The sequence below is a fragment of the Lynx rufus genome, unplaced genomic scaffold (assembly GCF_022079265.1).
Source record: "Lynx rufus isolate CCGP_SWC_20201006 ecotype Redwood Valley unplaced genomic scaffold, mLynRuf1.p SCAF_29, whole genome shotgun sequence".
NCBI lineage: Eukaryota > Metazoa > Chordata > Mammalia > Carnivora > Felidae > Lynx > Lynx rufus.
The window spans coordinates 7,183,694-7,203,024 of NW_025814844.1; the positions used below are offsets into that span (position 1 = coordinate 7,183,694).

At 38.8% G+C, this 19,331-nt stretch overlaps 1 protein-coding gene across 1 annotated transcript in view; it reads right to left on the bottom strand.

Annotated features, from left to right (window-relative positions):
• PTPRM (protein tyrosine phosphatase receptor type M) overlaps window positions 1–19,331 on the bottom strand; it is a 595,371-nt gene that overhangs the window by 307,713 nt on the left and 268,327 nt on the right. Inside the window, exon 8 of the mRNA XM_047090212.1 lies at window positions 1,543–1,851. Coding sequence (XP_046946168.1) covers window positions 1,543–1,851 — 309 coding nt within the window. The remainder of the gene's footprint in view (window positions 1–1,542; window positions 1,852–19,331) is intronic.

Consider the following 19,331-nt stretch of genomic DNA (forward strand, 5'->3'; position numbering starts at 1 on the left):
AGTAAACATTAAAAAAAAAATTAGGGGCCCCTGGGTGGCTCAGTCAGTTAAGTGTCTAACTTCTGCTCAGGTCATGATCTCACAGCTCGTGGGTTCGAGCCCCGTACTGGGTTCTGTGCTGACAGCTCAGAGCCTGGAGCCTGCTTCGGAATCTGGGTCTCCCTCTCTCTCTGCCCCTCCCCTGATCATGCTCTGTCTCTCTCTGTCTCAAAAATAAAACAAAAACATTAAAAAAAATTAAAAAAGAAAAGAAATTTCAGCATGCAATAATGAGGATCCGGATATAGGTAGTGGAAATTGAAAGAAAAGAACAAGTTAGTATTTTGGAAGTAGAAACAACAGGAGTTAGAACCAAATTAAGCATAGAAATATGGAGGTGGGGGTCAGAGGTGGCCAACTGATAATGTTGACATCTTATTCCACTTTTCTGGAAGATGGACAAGAACTCGGAGAAACAGAGACGGGGCCCCAAGTCTCAGCCCTGATTGGGTGACCTGAAGGAAGCTAATATTCCTGACAAAAATAACTGCAGTGAGACAACTATTTGAAAGCAACCAGCACAGGCAGGGCTTGATAGAGCTACAGAAAAGAAAAGAGAAATCTGTGGGATGAGCTCATCATTTACTCTGGCTGGTTCCCATAATCGGTGATCAAGGATCACTGCATAATCAGTTGCATGAAGAAAAAGGAAAAAAGTGAAATATCTTTTGCCCAGGAATAAGTAAGCGTATTCACTTAATGGGCTTCTCAAGTTCCTTGCCATCTTATTCTGATGCCTGGCAAAGAAATTTTAGGCCAAATATATGATATGCTACCACCATATTTTATGTGCCATATGTACATGTTATTGTGCACGAGGGTCCCCTGTATAATCAATGTAAAAGCTCATTTGTGTCCATGCTCTGGGATTCAATGGATAATTTTACTATGTTAAATTATTTTAGAGGTTTACTGCAACTCTGTATTTGCTTTCTTTGATGAGTTGCTAGTGACATGCACTGCCTATTTGTTAAATCCTTGTTTATTGAGGTAATATCCAATTATAATATCGGTCCTATGAGAAAGTATCATCTATTCCATGGTCAGCAACCTAATGAGGTAATTTCTCAGCACTGTGCTGAAAAGCAAGGGCAGCCTCTATTTTGTGTTGAATTTTTATCTGAACTATGAAATATGTTTCAGAATGCCATGTAAATATATTTAAATAAGCATTTCATATAATCTCCTACCCAAACAACAACTCTTAGGTCTAGCATGATAATAAAATTTGAATGAAGAACTATTTAGAGCAATATAAAATAATTACATATAGAAAGGCAACTGTATGACGCATAAAGAATTAAAATAAACTTCTGTATCTTTACTCCTTTACCCTTTTACATCAGTGCTTAAATTCAGAGGCACAGATACACATTTATATTTTTCAACACAGTAACTCATTCCTTCACTTTCATTACAGAGATCTCAACCTAAAAGAAGTAACGGGCTGTTTCTTTGAAAGAATATGTATTTCATGTAAACATATCATTTAAAAGTACTTACAGTCTTCATCTGTCTGTACTATGAGTTCTTGACTTTCTTTCCGTCCCTCGGGATTCATGAGGATGAGTTTCACGCTGACGTTGGTGTATGGTGAGAGGTTAGTGATCGTATGTTGAGGGTGTGAATTATCTGTGTCCCAGCTTACTTCTTCTCGCACTTGTTCCTGCCCTCCCACTTGGTAACAGTAGTGGACCGTGAGATTATAGCTATGGCAGCGAGTTACATTATATCCGAATGGCTCCCAGCGGATGGTGATTTGTCGAGACTTGACTTCCACCACTTCCAGTTTTCTTGGGCCACGCATGGGATCTAATACAGAAAAGAAAAGGAGGAACAAGAAAACAGAAGAGAAATGAATTGTAAGAGGTCGGTGAAGCCCAGATGTCACAGATAGTCTTAGTTGTCCCGAATATCTGGTCTCTTCCATGATAACGAAATCCCTAAATCGTAACTGGGCATAAAGCCACCCAGAATAAAGAGCAGAATCTTCAGTGGCTTCTGATGCGAGGTGTGGCTCTGTGTCTAAATTCTGGTGATTGGCATACAAGATGAGATCAAGAACGGTTTCTGGGAGGCGTCCTTAAAAGGAGCTCACCATCTTTTCTCCTTCTTCCTTCCTGTTTGCTGGATTGAGGATATGATGTTTTTCGCTCATGCCAACAGGATGGGCCATGAGGCATATAAACATTAACCATTCAAAGCAATGATGAAGGACCCAGAGTTTCTAATAATCACTAAGTTACCATTCTATCCCTGAACTGACAACTTCCAAAATTTTCATTAGAGGGAAATACAGTGCTTTTCTTTAAGGCTCTTCTCCTCTGAGGCTCTGACACATGAAACCAATCTCAATGTGAATTGACAAATATGTTTTATCTTTTAAAATTAATTTACAATTATGTAATTGGAAAACATAAGAGAAAAAGCTTGAGAATTCAGCATGAAATAACCTAACGATTAGAGAGCATAAACCTCTGAACAGGACTCCAGGCCTTTTCTGCGTTTTGATTTGCATAGAATTTCATGCAATTACTCTACAAGTAGTTCTTTCCTATCCCTGACAATGTCTTCATATTACTGCTGAGCCCAAGCTCCAGATACAGAGTTTCAAACTTAGAAATCTAAATGATTTGCAGGGACTATATAAGTATTTTAAAAGTTTTAAAAGAAAGAATATATACAGAGAAAGCTTTAACTTGTTCATGAGATGATGATGAAAACCACAGTACTAAATACATAATATTTGGGGTGCCTGGGTGGCTCAGATGGTTAAACATCTAACTCTTGATTTCTTACGGTTCGAGAGATCAAGCCCCGTGTCAGGCTCCTTGCTGTTAGCTTGGGATTCTCTCTCTCCCTCCCTCTCTGCCCCTCCCCTGCTCATGCTCTCTCTCTCTCTGTCTCTCTCTCTCAAAAAAACAAACTTTAAAAATAAACATGGGGTCCCTGGGTGGCTCATTCCATTAAGCATCCGACTTTGGCTCAGGTCATGAGCTCATGGTTTGTAGGTTCAAGCCCTGTGTTGGGCTCTGTGCTGGCAGCTCAGAACCTGGAGCCTGCTTCAGATTCTGTGTCTCCCTCTCTCTCTCTCTGCCCCTCCCTCCCCTGCTTGTGTTCTCCCTCTGTCTCTCAATAAAATGAATACATGTAAAAAAGATACATAACATTTATTGAGCACTTACTATTTGCTATACACTTTTCTAAGCAGTTTACCTTTCGTGGATTTGCTCATCTAAAATGCTCTGTTTTGGACTATCCATAAATATACTTACTCCATATATTCTGACTTTTTGTTTTCCTGAATTGTGGTCATCACACATGAATGTAAAGAGATCCATGATTGGTAAGGGAAAATCAGCATGAAAACTTGAGAAATAATAGCTATTTACTGTATATGCACTTATTCTGTGTGACTTGCTTTCTATACAGTCTCTATTCCTCAAAGCAATCCTGTGAATCAAGTGCTATTCTTCCCAATATACAGATGAAAAAAATTGCAGCCAAGGTGGGTCCAAGAACTTGGTTCAAGGTTTCACTATGGCTCTTGAATTCATATATGTCTGACAACGAACCGTGTTGCTTTAACTCTCTACTGCAGAGTATCTACCAAAATAAAGCAATTATTAGATTTAAATTAGAATGTTCAAGATATCCCCAAACCCACCTAAAACATGACCACAGACTGTAAAATATAATAAAGATCGCATGCATTTAATCTTTGAACAAAAGTGCTTGTGAAGATTCTTTCCTCTTCTCTTTCTAATTCCATAGAAGAGGGGTCTACACCATGTTCCCCATTTCAGCTTTGCCAGAAAACTCTATCTATACTTTGTGGATATTGGAGATTTGTCTGGACTAACATTGAAGTTCATTTCTTGATTTCCGTTTGTGCATAAATTCCTTGTTTTCTCCATCACTTAGGACGTAGGGAGAACCTAGAACTACTAACTACTTCCTTTCCGGTGACCTCCAACAAATGAAAACACTTCAACAGAAATAATACCTTGGTTTTATATGTGCAAGATGGGATTTATCAGCCAGATATCTGCTCAAACCATAAAATGAGGTTAATAATGATCATCATGCTACTCTGTCCTATAGTAATTCTAGGAACCAAGGACGAGTGAGATAAAAACTCCCCCAGAGAATCCTGAGTGGCATCCTCATGGAATGCACCTTACTACTAAATCAATGTCTTATATTTAAATTGCTAGTATTAGGGGAAATATCATAAATAAGTTATTTGTAAATAACATTGACAGTTTTTTCCAGTCTCATGACGTTTTGCAATGTAAAGGAAATGTCTAATTTTATATAATGCTTTGTTAGTTGAATGTTTACAAAACTTTTAATATGCTCCAGATCCCTTATACATAAACAGATTAACAAACATCTCTTTGCCCCTTTCCTTATTAATCACAGGTATCCAAGAGAACTGTTCTAAAGCATTTTCCCAAGGTTTTCATCAATTCTACTTACTAATAAAATGACTAAATGTTTCAGATATTAGTTTAAACAATGCAGTTCTAACTTAATTTCCATAAAAAAAACCTACTTTCTATTACATAAACAGGCCTGCATCATTTCTTAGTCAAGAAAATACACACATGGACCAAGTTCTTAGTCAAGAAAATACAGGCGTGGGCTAAGTTCCAGGAATAAAAAAGCCAAGGGTTCAGTCTATTTACTGGTCAAGTTTTCTTGAAATGCATGCTGGCTTCCCCTCTGTTAATACCTCTAAAAATTCCATCATGGTAAAATCATGTCTCAAACTTCCCATAAATTTGTCAAAGAAAACAGCTAAGCCTAGCACAAAACAACCACATCTGTGGCCAAGGTTCCAGAGTTGCTACTGTCAAAAGGGGTAACTAGCAGACTAGAGACAGAGGCTGTTTGAGGTCTAAACCTTAGATGCAAAGAGGCGCGTGCTCATTGGCTTGAATCTTCAAGATTCTGGTTCACCACCAGAACAACACTATCCTACAGAAGCTGTTACAAACAAGATATCACCATTTATGTTCTCTTGGGCCTTTGCCTCGAGTATAATGCTGTTGTGTCTCCTAATATGTCCACGCCAAAATGGCAGGGGCACATCATATCAACAGGGGGCAGGGATGAATGTCACTTTATTGCTCCATTCCAGCCATCCCCTGACTTCTCCACTAGTGGAAAACTTAAGAGAGAAATTGAATCAATACCATGATGCAGAGGCTCCTGGGTAGCTCAGTCAGTTGAGTGCCCAACTCTTGATGTTGGCTCAGGTCATGATCTCGTGGTTTGTGGGATCAAAATCTCCTGCACTGATGGTGTGGAGCCTGACTGGGATGTCCCCTCTCTCTCTCTCTCTGCCTCCTGCCCACCCTGCTCACACACACACTCTCTCTCTCAAAATAAATAAGTAAACTTAGAAAAAAATACCACAACGCAGGCAACGAGGTCCACCTTAGATGGAGAGCTGTCATTTCTCTCACCAGGGCCAGAAGGTAAGAATTAGTTAAGTGAGATGGGAAAATGGGAACTGGTAACATAAACTGAACGCTGTGAGTTGCCAACTACCTGTGATGACATTCTTTTTTGAGGGTAACGTTGACAGGATAAGTACAAGGACTAAGGGAATCTGACAATCCTTTCAAGTCATGCTAAGCAAATGGCCTGATTTTATTGCTTTTTTTCGTTTCTTCTGCCATTCTGAAAATCAAGCTCTGATCCAGAAATGGTGTATAATGGTTACATCTTAAGTTAGTGTTTTATAGAACCTTTATCTTCAATGCCTCTGCTGGAACCATTTCGATTAGCGCGCTGCTAAGTGTGAATGAGGCATTCCATGGGGACATTTACTCCAGTGAGTTATACTGATGATCGCTGCAGACTTTGAAGGGCATTGTTGTAGAAATATATCACACCGTAGGCAGTAAATGGCAACTTCATAACCAGAAATGTGTAATTTCAGTCGGCTAATTACAACTCATACTGCATTTCTAGGAGCAGAATGTGAGCACTGCCAAAAACACTTGGAATATATTACTACCATTATATGTGCACAAAATAAATCTCTTAGGGTTAGATAACAGGGTAATTAATTATATTCACAGGACCACTAGGCAGATATTTGCTTCTGTTTCCTCATGATCCTGGAGGTGCTACTGGGGATGCGAGTCGCTTCCAAGGCCATTCTTCTTCACACTCACACCCTTGGCCCACACTGGAATGGGTCTCATGACAGGCCCCACTGGCATGAATCATGAGGCCAGGCGGCCCAACCTGGGCCCAGTGACTCACGATAAGAGACTAGAACAGCCTCCCTGAGGAGAGCAATGGCTGTCATGCCTGAAGCTTAGTCAGGGAGTTCTTACCGCTTCCCAGGCTGGCGGCAGCATTTTTCATTCTGTTCTCTTTCTGCCAGTTCCAGCCAGGTTTCATGCAGAGAAGTCTGACAGTCACGGTCCTGACCTGGGGGACCAGCAAGCCCAGTACTAGCCTCCGGCACTTTAGCATCCTATTTAATCAGTGATCCTGGCTCCTTCTACACTCAGTCCTGTTTTCCTACGAATAAGGGCAGAAACTGACTGGGAGGATCAATTTCCACTGCAGGTTCAATTCACAGCTCATTTCTCTGGAACTCTGCTCTTTACTTCTATTACAACTACGGTGCTTTTTCAGAAACTCAATTTCAGAACCTGTGAGAGATATTTGGGTGTAATTTTAGGATCCTGTCATTGACAATCAAATACATAGATTACAACCAATGCTCCCGCTAACAGGTTTCTCTTTTCTTCCTCTTCATGAACTATCCAGAGGTCTATTACAATAAAAGCAGTAACAACCAGAATGGCATGGTAGATCCCCTTTGGCACCTTCAGCTACTGTGTTTCTGCCTTGTCAGTCACACAAAGGGAGACAAAATAATAATGCAACAGCTTTCTTTACTAGCCAGTTAAATCAGAGCAAATACCTGTTTAATTAATATTATATTGGCTTACCCAAGCACTCGATATTCCTCAGAAGCAAAGATTCCAGGCACACGGCACTGTTTTCAAGTGACATAAACATAGTCTTTGAGTCAGTCAATGTTTTCCAGAGTTTAAAAAGTGTCCCTTGTCAGTGAAGTTGAAAATTTAATTCATAAAATTTATTAAATTTAATTTATGCTACCTTACAGGCATCTATATATCTGGGATGTAATTGTAGAAGTTAAAAGTCACCATATGAATAGTCTTTTCCCCCATAAAACTTTTCACAGGTATCATGTGAATTGTTTTTGGATTGTATCATAATTAAAATCAAGAAATGTACTTGAAAATTGTCTACTTTTCTGAAATATTTCACACAATGCTACATAGAAAGAATAGTTTCTTGCCAAACACAAAAAAACCCTAAATTTCAAACATCATACTGATTTAAGAGATGAAAAAACAGGCTCACTGAACAAATGAATGGAAGTATAGCAGTGCTAAGGCTCGCACATAATCAAACATTCTCCTTCCTTCCTTGGTCGAGGACGGACATATTCTTCACAATGTCCCATGTGCTTTCCAAGTGTGGGTTTGAACTTGGCCTAAATGATAAAGGTATGTAATCGACTGGCCCATGTTGCTGGAAAATGTACTATCCACCTACCACTTTTATTGATAGTTTTCATTTCCCTCCCAGGAGAAAGCCGAAATTCCTATTCACATTGTAAGGAAAATGTGAAGGATTCTTGCATGACAAAGTGACTACTCGAAGGTGAGACCCTCAGGAAGGAGCCTGAGGCTGCATACACACACTCTAACTAGGAGCAACCACTTACAGCCTGGGGGAGAATTCTCTAGTGGTGTCAGGCGATACTTCAAAGAGCAGAGTGGGAAGATGCTTTGCTTAGTGTTTGGTTTGCACACTAAAAAAAAAAAAAAAAATCTATCTACCTATCATCTATCTATCTCAGGTGTTTGGTTAATCACCCAACGTGCATGCTTTGAGGATAATTTCACCAAATCTTTCAGGGTAATATTTTTTAAACAATTTTTTTTTTAGTGTAACGTTCTTAAGCAAAGTTTGTTGAAAGGCAGGTGGAAAAAAGAGGCAGTGAACAATTTACTGTTGACAACTTCTGAAGAAAAGAAATTTATGCATTGACAAGGCACTCAATAGCAATAGCCTTTGTCATATTTTATTCTGCCTGCATTGATTAACTGCACAGAATAAGGCCAGAAGTCCCACAATGCTTGAAAGACGTTATTCTGTTAAGCATGAGTATTCTTTTCATTGGCGTTAATTTAAGGTCGTTGAAATTTAAAGTAATAAAACCTTGGAAAAGCATTGAAAAGTCCTAAGTAAAACAATCACCTGTGCACCTACTAATATCAAATGTGTTTTTGTGTTTTGCCTCAGATCAGTTTTTACGAAAGAAAGAAAATACTACTGATATAAATTCTTGCCACTTTCCCGCAAGCAATCCCAAGGTTATAATGTTTCATTCCCAGACATGTTTTTATACTTTCCTTACATATATCTGGGATGATTACAACTTTACATAAATGCTACCATTCTTTGCAGCTTGAAAATTCATTCAATGTTAGCCAAGTTTAAAAATATAAATCTAGTTATAATTTTAACTGGTGTATAGAAAATTCTATTAAACAAGCCATAGCTTACTTATAGGTCCCTCCATTGAGAACAGATAGGGTGAGTCTACTTTTTCTCTGTCACAAGCACCGTACAAGGAACATCCTCGCACACATGTTCCTTAGCCACCATTTCCCTTCAGTAAACATAAAATGTGGGACTCTTGGCCTGTAGAGTTTGTACATCTTCAAGTGTACTAGATAATGCCGAATTGCTCTCCAAAAGGAAAACAACATTCAGATGTTCCTTTCCCCTCAGCGAGATTCTATTTCAAGGCTAAAAAGCTAAAGCCCCTTCCTGAGGCGAGATCTTGAATTATTGGTATTGGTTCCAGTAAAATGTAAATAAGCAAAGTCTACTATGGGACCATTTTAGGAGCTGTCTCATTTATATGATATAATCTTTGAAATGGAAATGTATTATGTACAGAACTATCTTCCTTCAGCGATAGCAACTCTGCATGGCACGTGTTTATGTTAAGAGTCTCTCCCAATAACCATTCATCACATCATATTATGTGGATCTGCCCAAAGCAAAATAAAAAATTCAAACTCACCACATAGAGAACTAGATAAATTAATGAACTGATGGATAATACATCCATAAAATAATTGTTAATTTTTCTGATGACAACAAAATGGCACATCATTTACTATGAAGGACTCTTTCACTTCCACACAACTAGATCCAGCATATATATTTTTTTAATTGCACAGAATGTAATATATCTCCAGTGGCACCTCACACCGTGTTCCCTGTCAACAATAAAATAACATGATAGCTGCCTACCTCCTCTCTGCAATCTAAAGAATAACCCTTGGGCCAGGGGCAGCATAGGGAAGCTAAACCTGAGGGCTCCAGGTTAATCTCAGATACTTGGAAGTAGCTCAAGTCAACAGTAGTAGTCGATAGTCAGTACTACCACTTGGATTCCAGGAGACAAAAACACAAATGTTCTCGGAAACAAAATCATTCCTAAATACGGTTTTCAAAGATAAAGACCAGCCAAATATGAGCTCATTAGTGGAGATCACCAAAATTCCCCAGAAAACTGCCACAGTGAGTCAGCAGAAACAGGAAACAACAGATGTCGATGTAGACGAAGAGTATAAAATGGGAGTACCACTTCCAAATTTAAAAATGTAATCACAAAAATAAGCATGCCACCATGAAAAACAACCAGCTGGATTGTGAAAACAACTAAATATAACTTTTAGAAATAAAAGATTAAAATACAACAAAAACTCAAAGGATGAATAAAACAACAAGATTGGACACAGCTTAAGAGAAAATTAATGAACTAGAAGATATATCAGAGAAGAATATCCAGAGTGCAGCACAGAGAACCAGAAACAGGAAACAGTAGAAAACAGGAAAGAGAGATGCAGAACAGAATATGAGAGGCTGACTCATTTCTAATCTCGCCAGGAGGAGAACAGAGAGAATAGAAGGAGAGGCACACTACCTGAAGATATAATGTCAGAAATTTCCAGAACTGACAGAAGACATCAATGAAAATATAAAGAAAGTATAACATGCACAAATTAAGTACACACTTAGACATCATGTAGTTTAACTACAGACACCAAAATCAAAGAGAAGATCTTAAAAATATCTGGAGAGAAAAGACATATCACTTACAAAGTAATAGCAATTAGGTTGACAGGAGGTTTCTCAACACATCCATGGAAGGCAGAAAATGGGAACAATATGTTCAAAGTGCTGAGAGAAAACATGCCAACTTACAACTGTATATCTAACAAAATTGTCTTTCAATAAGTAAAGGCCAAAGGATGATTTCAAAGAATCAAAACTGAGTAAGTTTACTACAAATAACCTACATTCAAGGATAAACTTCAGGAAGAAAAAAAAATGATGTTTGAAGGAAAGTCTGAGAGGCTAGGAGAAATGAGATGAGGAAAAATATCTAAATTTGTATTTGTAAACTAAAAATAATGTCTAATGTGAGAGGTTTTAAAAATAGCATGGAATTAAACTACTAACAATAAGAGTAGTGTAGACAGAGAAGGCAATGCTCAGCGTCGGAATAGTACAAGATCCTTACATCACTGGGAATGTGGGGGTTTAAGTTATTAATTATAGGCTTTTTTAAAGTATGCAGGATGAATTTTCTACAGTAAACCACAACAAAAATAGCAGTAGGTGACCTTTTGCAACTATAAAGAATAATAATTTTTAAAAACCTCATACATTCATAGGAAAAACAAATAAGTCAAATACCTATATGAGCAATTCTACTTGTTGGTAGAAACATGTCCAGATACATCACAAATCACAGTAAATGTAAATGGAAACTTGTCAATTAAAACATCCAAAGAGTTACACTCAATGTAAAATCAATACCTCGCTACATGTTGTTTAGAAGGAATAAATCGAAGACACTTGTACATGGAAATCTGAAAGTAAAATCCTATTAAAAAAAAAAGGTGATTGGCAAATACTGACCATAAGAATCACAGAATAGGTGCAGTAAGGGACACAGAGAATCATTATATAATGACAAAAGTTTTAATTCATCAAAAGAAGAAAACATTCATCAAAAAGATAAAAAGAACTGTAAATTCTTACGCAGCCATAAGATAGATAGCCTTAGAGTGTATGAAGCATTTGATATCTTAATACAAAACCAAACAAGGATAATGTGTATGAGCAACATATTTCATTCATGCATCGATGAGTAAATTATGGACAAAATATTCAAATCCACCGTATACGTAAAAATGATAATACTGCATGACCAAGTTAGATTAATTAGGATGGTTTAACATAAAATGTCTATAAATGTAATTCATCACATTAACAAATTAAGGAAGAAAGACCATACGATAGTTTTAACAAACGCAGAGAAGTGTATTCGTCAAAATGTCCACTCACTAGAAGGAAAATTAGCAAATTAAGAACAGAATGAAATTTCACATGCCTGCATCAGCAAGTATTGTTCTGAATGGTAACACACAAAGGAACCACACAAAGATGCAAGCTATCGCCAAGTCTCCTGAATATTTTCCTGAAGGTTCTAGCCAATGTAGTAAGAAATAAAAGGTATAGGGGCGTCTGGGTTGCTCAGTCAGTTGAGTGTCCGACTTTGGCTCAGGTCATGATCTCATGGTCTGTGGGTTCGAGCCCCGCGTCGGGTTCTGTGCTGACAGCTCAGAGCCTGGAGCCTGCTTCCGATCCTGTGTCTCCCTCTCTCTCTGCCCCTCCCCTACTCTCACTTTGTCTCACTCTGTCTCTTAAAAATAAATAAATGTAAAAAAAAAATTTTTTTAAAAAGAAATAAAAGGTATAAAATTTGAAAGGGAGCGTGCCTGGGTGGTTCAGTCAGTTGAATATCTGGCTCCTGATTTCAGCTCAGGTCATGATTCGGGGGTCGTGGGATTGAGCCCTGCATCAACGGCATCAAACCCTGCGCTCTGCACAGCGTGGAGCCTGCTTAAGATTCTCTCTCTCTTTTAATAATAAAAATAAAATAGAATTTGAAAAGGAAGAAAACAAAACTCAAGTTATACACAACGTAAATGTCAGCACACACATAAGATCTACAAATTATAAGAAACAGCAAATGTTTAGCAAGGTGTCTAAATATACAATTAGAGTTAAAATCCTTCATAGGGGCACCTGCATGGCTCAGTTGCTTGAGTGTGCGACTTCGGCTCAGGTCATGATCTGGAGGTTCATGAGTTCGAGCCCCACATTGGGCTCGCTGCTGGCAACCTCTCAGGGCAGAGTCCACCTCAGATCCTCTGTCTCCCTCTCTCTGTTCCTTCCCCACTTGCGCTCTCCCCAAAAATAAGTAAATATTAAAAAATCCTTTGTATTTCTACATATTAATAACAAACTGAATCACCAATTTTACAAAAGACAATATTCACAAAAGGACCAAAATATATAGGTGACTCAGGAACAAATCTTGCAAAAGAACAATAATAAAAATCCAAAATTCTGTTGAAAAGCATTCATGGGACTCAACATAACTGCAGAGCTAGATCATGTTCATGAACAGGCAGACTCGACATTGTAAAAGTATCAGCTCTCCCTGACGTACTCACTGGAATCCGTGCAATTCCGATCAAAACCTAATTAGGGTTTTGAGAAACTTGATGAGTTGATTCAAAACCAAATACACAGCCAAGGCCCCCAAAGAGCCACAACACTCCTGACCAAGAACGGAGTAGAGAAACTTGTCCAATTAGATGGCAAGAGTTATTTAAGCAGAGTGGTATTGCCGAAAGAACAGGCAATATTCTGCATTCTGCCTAGAAGGCAGCTGATAGGACAGAGGTAGAAAAAGTTGTTTAATGTTTGTTTATTCTGAAAAAGAGGAGAGAGAGAGAGAGAGAGAGAGAGAGAGAGAGAGAGTGGGATAGGGGCAGGGCAGGTGGGGGGGATCCCAAGCAGGCTCTGTGTTGTCAGCACAGATCCCGACATGGGGCTCGAACCCACAAACCGTGAGATTGCGCTGAAATCAAGAGTTGGAAGCTCAACTGGCTTAGCCACCCAGGTGTCTCGATAGAGGTGGAAATCCTTATTCTGACCCCTGGAATAAGGACAGTTAGTGCTGGGGAACCTGTGTATCCACATCAGAAAAAAAAATAATGAAAGGAGATTCCTATTCTTCACCCCACACCACACAAAAATCAATTCTTCCTGAAATTAAAAGCTTAAAGATGAAAAACCGAATGTAAAATGTATGCTAAAGTATGTGGGTGGTTATCCTTCTGATCTCAGGGTGAGGAGACGTTTTTAAAATAAGAAACAAGAAAGCACCAAGTGTCAATGAAAAGCTTAATTGTTTATACCACATTAAAATCAAGAACGTATGTTTATTAAGCTGTACCATAAAAAAGCTAAGACATCATCTTATTCTTGTAAAAAAAAAAAAAAGAAAGAAAGAAAACCAACCAAATAGACCAAGGACAAAAGATATAAATAGGCATTTCATAGAAAAGTGAAAAGGTACGCCACTGGGCAGAAGATCTTGGCAACCATTTGACAAAGGACATATATCCAGGATACAGACAGAATGTCCAGAGATCATAAGAAAAGGTGGTAACTCAAAAGAAAAATGGGTGGAAACTAAGAACACGAGTTTCACAGAAGAGGAAAAAATAGACCATTAACATAAAAATATGTTCAAGCTTCAGGGGTGCCTGGGTGGCTCAGTGGGTTAAGCATTGGACTCTTGGTTTCGGCTCAGGTCATGATCTCACAGTTTCACGAGTTCGAGCCCCCCACGCAGGTCTCTGGGCTGACAGCATGAACCCTGCTGGGGATCCTATGTCTCCCTTTCTCTCTCTGCCCTCCCCTGACTCGTGCTGTGTTCTCTCTCAAAATAAACAAACTTGAAATAAAATGTTTAAAATATGTTCAAGCTTCATATTTACCTGAGAAAAGCAAATTATTGAAGGTTGTAGCAAGGTTCCATTTTATACCAAGCAGATTAGCAGAAATTGAGAAGTCTAGTCATACTAACCGTTGGCAAGATATAGGTTTACACACATACCACTAATGAGAATGTGACACGGGACAGCTACAGAATGCCTGGTATCATCTCATAAGATAGATATTTGAATGCCCTGCAACCTAGCAGTTACAGATTCAGGTATACGTCCCAGAGTAACACTTTAAAACTTCTCTGATAATAAGAACATTCTGGAACACTTTTAAAATATCAGGCTTCTTAGGTCTTTCCTCAGAGATTCTGATTTGGTGATCTTGTATTGAACCTACACAATCCGCATCTTGATGAAGCAGCCCAGGTGAGTCTTATCCCCAGAGAAGTCTGGGAAACAGGCCTAGAACCCTGCTACCTAAAGTATGGTTCTCACACCAGCAAACAGGGCCACAACATGGAGGCTCATTAGAAACGCAGATGTCCAGGCCCACCTCTCACCTCCCAGAGTGGAATCTGCCTTTGCATGATACAGCTTAAGAAGCTCTTATTCAGATTATTTTTCAGAGTGAAGGCTGGGTCCCTAGGTCTTAAACTCACATTTGTTTTAAAGAAAGAGAATAGGGAAGAAAACCAAAGAACGAATTTCAGGTCCAAAGGTGAGGGCTGTATTGTGCAAATTTTTTGTTGCAAATTCACAGGAGTCTGTGTAACTGCAATACAATGTAAAATCCATTTGACATTGTAGCAAAAGAGTTTGAAAGACACATCCCTGGAGTCATTGTTCCCTATGGGCACCAGGAAACGCCTACAGAAAAGGGTTTTTTAGCAGCACTGTTGACAAAGGAATAAGAAAGGAAAGTGTGGAAACCCAATTATCTACTGACCAGAAAACAGTCAAATACTCATACAATGGAAAATTACATGGTGGGGCACCTCAGTGGCTCAGTCGGTTAAGCGTCAGACTTTCAGCCCAGGTCATGATCTCACGGTTCATGAGTTTGAGCCCCGCATCGGGCTCTGTGCTGACAGCTCAGAGCCTGGAGCCTGCTTCAGATTCTGTGTCTCCCTCTCTCTCTGCCTCTCCCCTGCTCATGCTCTGTCTCTCTCTGTCTCAAAAATAAATTAAAAAAAAAAAAACAAAAACGTTAAAACAATTAAAAAGAAAAAAAGAAAGTTACATGGTAGAGAAAATGAAAAAAAGCAAAAATGAACCTTAGAAGTACAGAACTGGTACAAAACTCAAGTCACAGAAGACCACTGGGATATAGTTTTATAAAACTGAAAAAAAAAGCAAAATACAATTGTTTAAGCATACATACAGATGTGATAAAACAACCAAGTAAGACAGGAGCAAAGGAAGACTTGACATGAAAACTCAGGACACCAGTCACCTCTGACTTGGAGGCAGATGGATGCAATGGGAAGAAGCATGCAGTTAGATTAGATGCAGTTTCTAGGGATGTTCTGCTTTTAAGCTGAGGTGTCCATTGTTCTTATGCCACACAATTTATGCAGGTTGCATATATTCTTTGGTTTCTATCAAATATTATATTATAGCTTCAAAAAAGATTACTATAGAGAAGCCATGAATATTCTGGAAACGTTGTTGGCTCTCTGAAATTTCTTTTCTGGAGAATAGTGGATCTTTGGTTCTCATGGGTGGAAGACTATGGTTATTACTAAGCAGACGTGAGAGAGGCAAGATAATATCTCATTAAAGGTTTAGCCATTCTGGGGGTGCATGGGCAGCTCATTTGGTTGAGCATCTGACTCTTGATTTTGGCTCAGGTCATGGTCTCACAGTTGGTTAGTTCGAGCCCCACATCAGGCTCTGTGCCAACAGCATGAAGCCTGCTTGGGATTCTCTGCCTCTCTCTCTGCTCCTGCCTCTCTCTCTCTCCTCTCTCTCTCTCTCTCTCTCTCTCTCAAAATTACTAAATAAACCTGAAAAAATATTTAACCATCCTGGATAGACACCCTGGCACCCTGGATGGGGACCTCTGACTTGAGAAGCATCACAAAGCCTTCTTCCCACAAAGTGTCATCAGCTTCACAGCAGAAGGCCTTCATCCCTGAAACCTGACCTTTGGGTCCTGCAAGCTGTGTCTCAATCCTGTGCTCACCGCACTCTGACACTCATGGTTCAGGTGTTACATTCATTCCCCCTGCCCAAACTTCTGAACCTCACTCTCTTTCATTCTCGGATACTCACAGGGAGGTTTAAAACTGAATTTGGGACTGCCACAGTAAGGGAGAACACCGGGGAAGGTAACTGCCCAAGGCCATGGCTAGCCCATGTGGTATCTTTGTGAAAATTAGAGAGAGCGCCTCTTCCTCAAAGCACTTTTTGTCATCAGCCGGAAAGCTGCCACAAAAAAATACGCACATTTATGCAGCTTATGCTATGAATAGGCACTGTGTGTTTACACAATTCAGGACTTGCACAACTGTATGCTGTGGCCTTGTTTGAATCAGTGTGTGTGTGTGTGTGTGTGTGTGTGCGCGCGCGTGGTAGTCAAAATGTGCAAGTTACATGATCAAAAAGATATGCTTTCTACCTGATATTTATCTATATACATATACATATCAGATGCTACACATATTAAAAGTTCTTAGAGAAGACATTTTAGTGAGAAATTTCAAAACTTATGATACACCAGGTCTACAGAAATAAATGTGCCGTGAGGTAGCATATTGACAGAGGTATGTGGATTTTTTTTCAGCCAATTAATACCACTGACGCCTTTATCAGACTTCAATATTCATATATGCACGTAAAGCACTACAATTGCATTTTCACAAAGGTACGATTCTAGTTATTTCTCCCTAATCTTATCTGCTCCTCATGCACTGCCAGGATGCCTTTCATATGTGACAGTTCATCTGAATCAGTCAGAGGACTTCTAATTGCTGCTCTCTTCTCATATGAGCCAAAATCAAAATGTTTTCATTAGTCACTCACAACTATCAGATTCCCACTTTCTGGGGCACCTAGGTGGCTCAGTCAGTCAAGCATCCAACTCTTGATTTTGGCTCAGGTCATGATCTCATGGTTCACGAGTTCAAGCCCCGCATCAGGCTCCATACTGACAGTGCAGAGCCTGCTTGGGATTCTCTCTCTACCTGTCTGCCTTTCTGTAAAAAAACAAACAAATAAACTTAAAAGAATCATTCCTGCTTTATGCACCATTCAGGCAAATCTATATGCTGTAATCCAAATAGGTTCTCCCTCCAAAATTAAATATCTCTGTCCTCAGTAATAGTCACCTTTTTATCTGCCAAAAAGTATCCTTCCAAACTTAATTCTTTTCAAATGTGTTGAAAATCAATCCCTTTTACCCTTTTACGACTATTTCTTCTTAGTTAAAATAAAAACTCACAGACATTCATAGACCCACACGGTCAAAACTCTACCATTCATATGTTGATTATGTTTTATTGTGTTCCATAACAACCAAGTTTGTTCAATACTGCTCTCACGTCTAGTAAGAATGCTTTATCCTTATAAGACGCCTATTTGCTAATCAACACATTTGATAAAAGGATACTAACACAGAATTGTAAATGACAGGCATCCAGCTCAGTTACTTTGTTTTCCTAAGTCAATCCAGGGAACACCTCCCTCCCTTAAGTATTTACTGATGTTCTACAAAAAAGCCCTTCCAAGTTCTGTGTGTTGACTTGCATCTCTGTTTCACTTTATTGCTTTAAAGAAGTCATGCCATAAATATGACTTCCACTAATCCCTGACCTTGTCAATATTTTGGCCTGAGCTCCCTGGTGACATTTCCAAAGTGTCAAGTTCATCCCGATAGAAGAAACATTATCGCTCTACAGCAAAATTAGAATCTTCAACTGTTTTGATGCAGCTGGAATGAACAAACTACAATTCATCCTATAGATGAACTTTACAAGAACACTCTTGTATGAAATAAAAATGAATCTGCAGTAAAAGACTTCCTTGGTATTTATTTCAGACTACATAAAATAGGAGGAGGCAAAATTATTTCCACAGAGTTTTACAGAACTGTCAAAAATTGGTTTGGAATGGGTTTTGACCTCTTCTGACCCTTATCAATCTGTGAGACCCACAAAAAGCTTTGGGAGTTTAGATGTGCTGTTTTACCCAGAGCAAAAGGGTACCCCAACCATTCACTCTTGGTTACAGAAATAACGTGACTTGTGTTGGAAAAAAGTCAATCATATACAATTTTAGTTCCATCAATAGGAACCATCCTCTCTAGTTACTACTAAGCAGACACATATTATTTAAAACATTTTTACCTGTTCTGAGACTCCTATTTGGTGTTTCTGATTGTTTATGATTGCATAGTTTTCTGTTTGAGGTTGTTTATGAGTCTGGGCAAATGGTTCCACAAAAGACCACTCAATCATGCTAGATTGATCACTATCCTAGGATTCGTCTTAGCTTTTACCAAAAACTTGTTTGGGGAAAAAAAAGCTTTCTCCAATTTAGAGTCACATATGATTGATAAGGTTGTAATTAAAAATCTGTTTTCTACGGACACCTGGAATAACGAGAAGGTAGAACACACAGTTCTAGAAGGACTGCAGGTTGCCAACATCCTACTCGGGATTATAATTGCAGGGCAGGCAGAGGAACTACCATGAAAAGAAATGAACCAGTTTCTTTTATTTTAAAGAGGTAAGAAGAAAGAAACCAAATAACCTAATTGGAAATGATTTCTGTTCCCTTAAACAACAAAAAACTTAAAAAAAGTGTTCTTTTTATAAAATGTAGTTTACTTTTCTGCTGAAATCTCTCCAGATTTTGCTCTCTTATTAGTACCACTTTAGCTACCCTAGAAGTTTTTGTGTGGGGTTATGCCATTTTCCCACCTTTATGACTTTGCATTGCTATGTTTCTAAACTTTTCACATAGTAAGGATCAGGTAATATGAGAAAGCTCAATTTTCTGATTTAAAAAATGGAAAGGCATCATCCATGTCATTGCAAATGGCAAGATTTCATTCTTTTTTATGGCTGAGTACTATTTCATAACACACACACACACACACACACACACACACACACCCCACATCTTCTTTATCCATTCATCAGTCAATGGGCACTTGGGTAGTTTGGCTATTATAGATAATGCTGCTATAAACATAGGGATGCATGTACCCCTTTGAATTAGTATGTTTTGTATTCTTTGAGTAAATATCTAGTCATGTAATTTCTGCATCATAGGGTAGTTCTATTTTTAACTTTTTGAGGAACCTCCATACTGTTTTCCAGAGTGGCT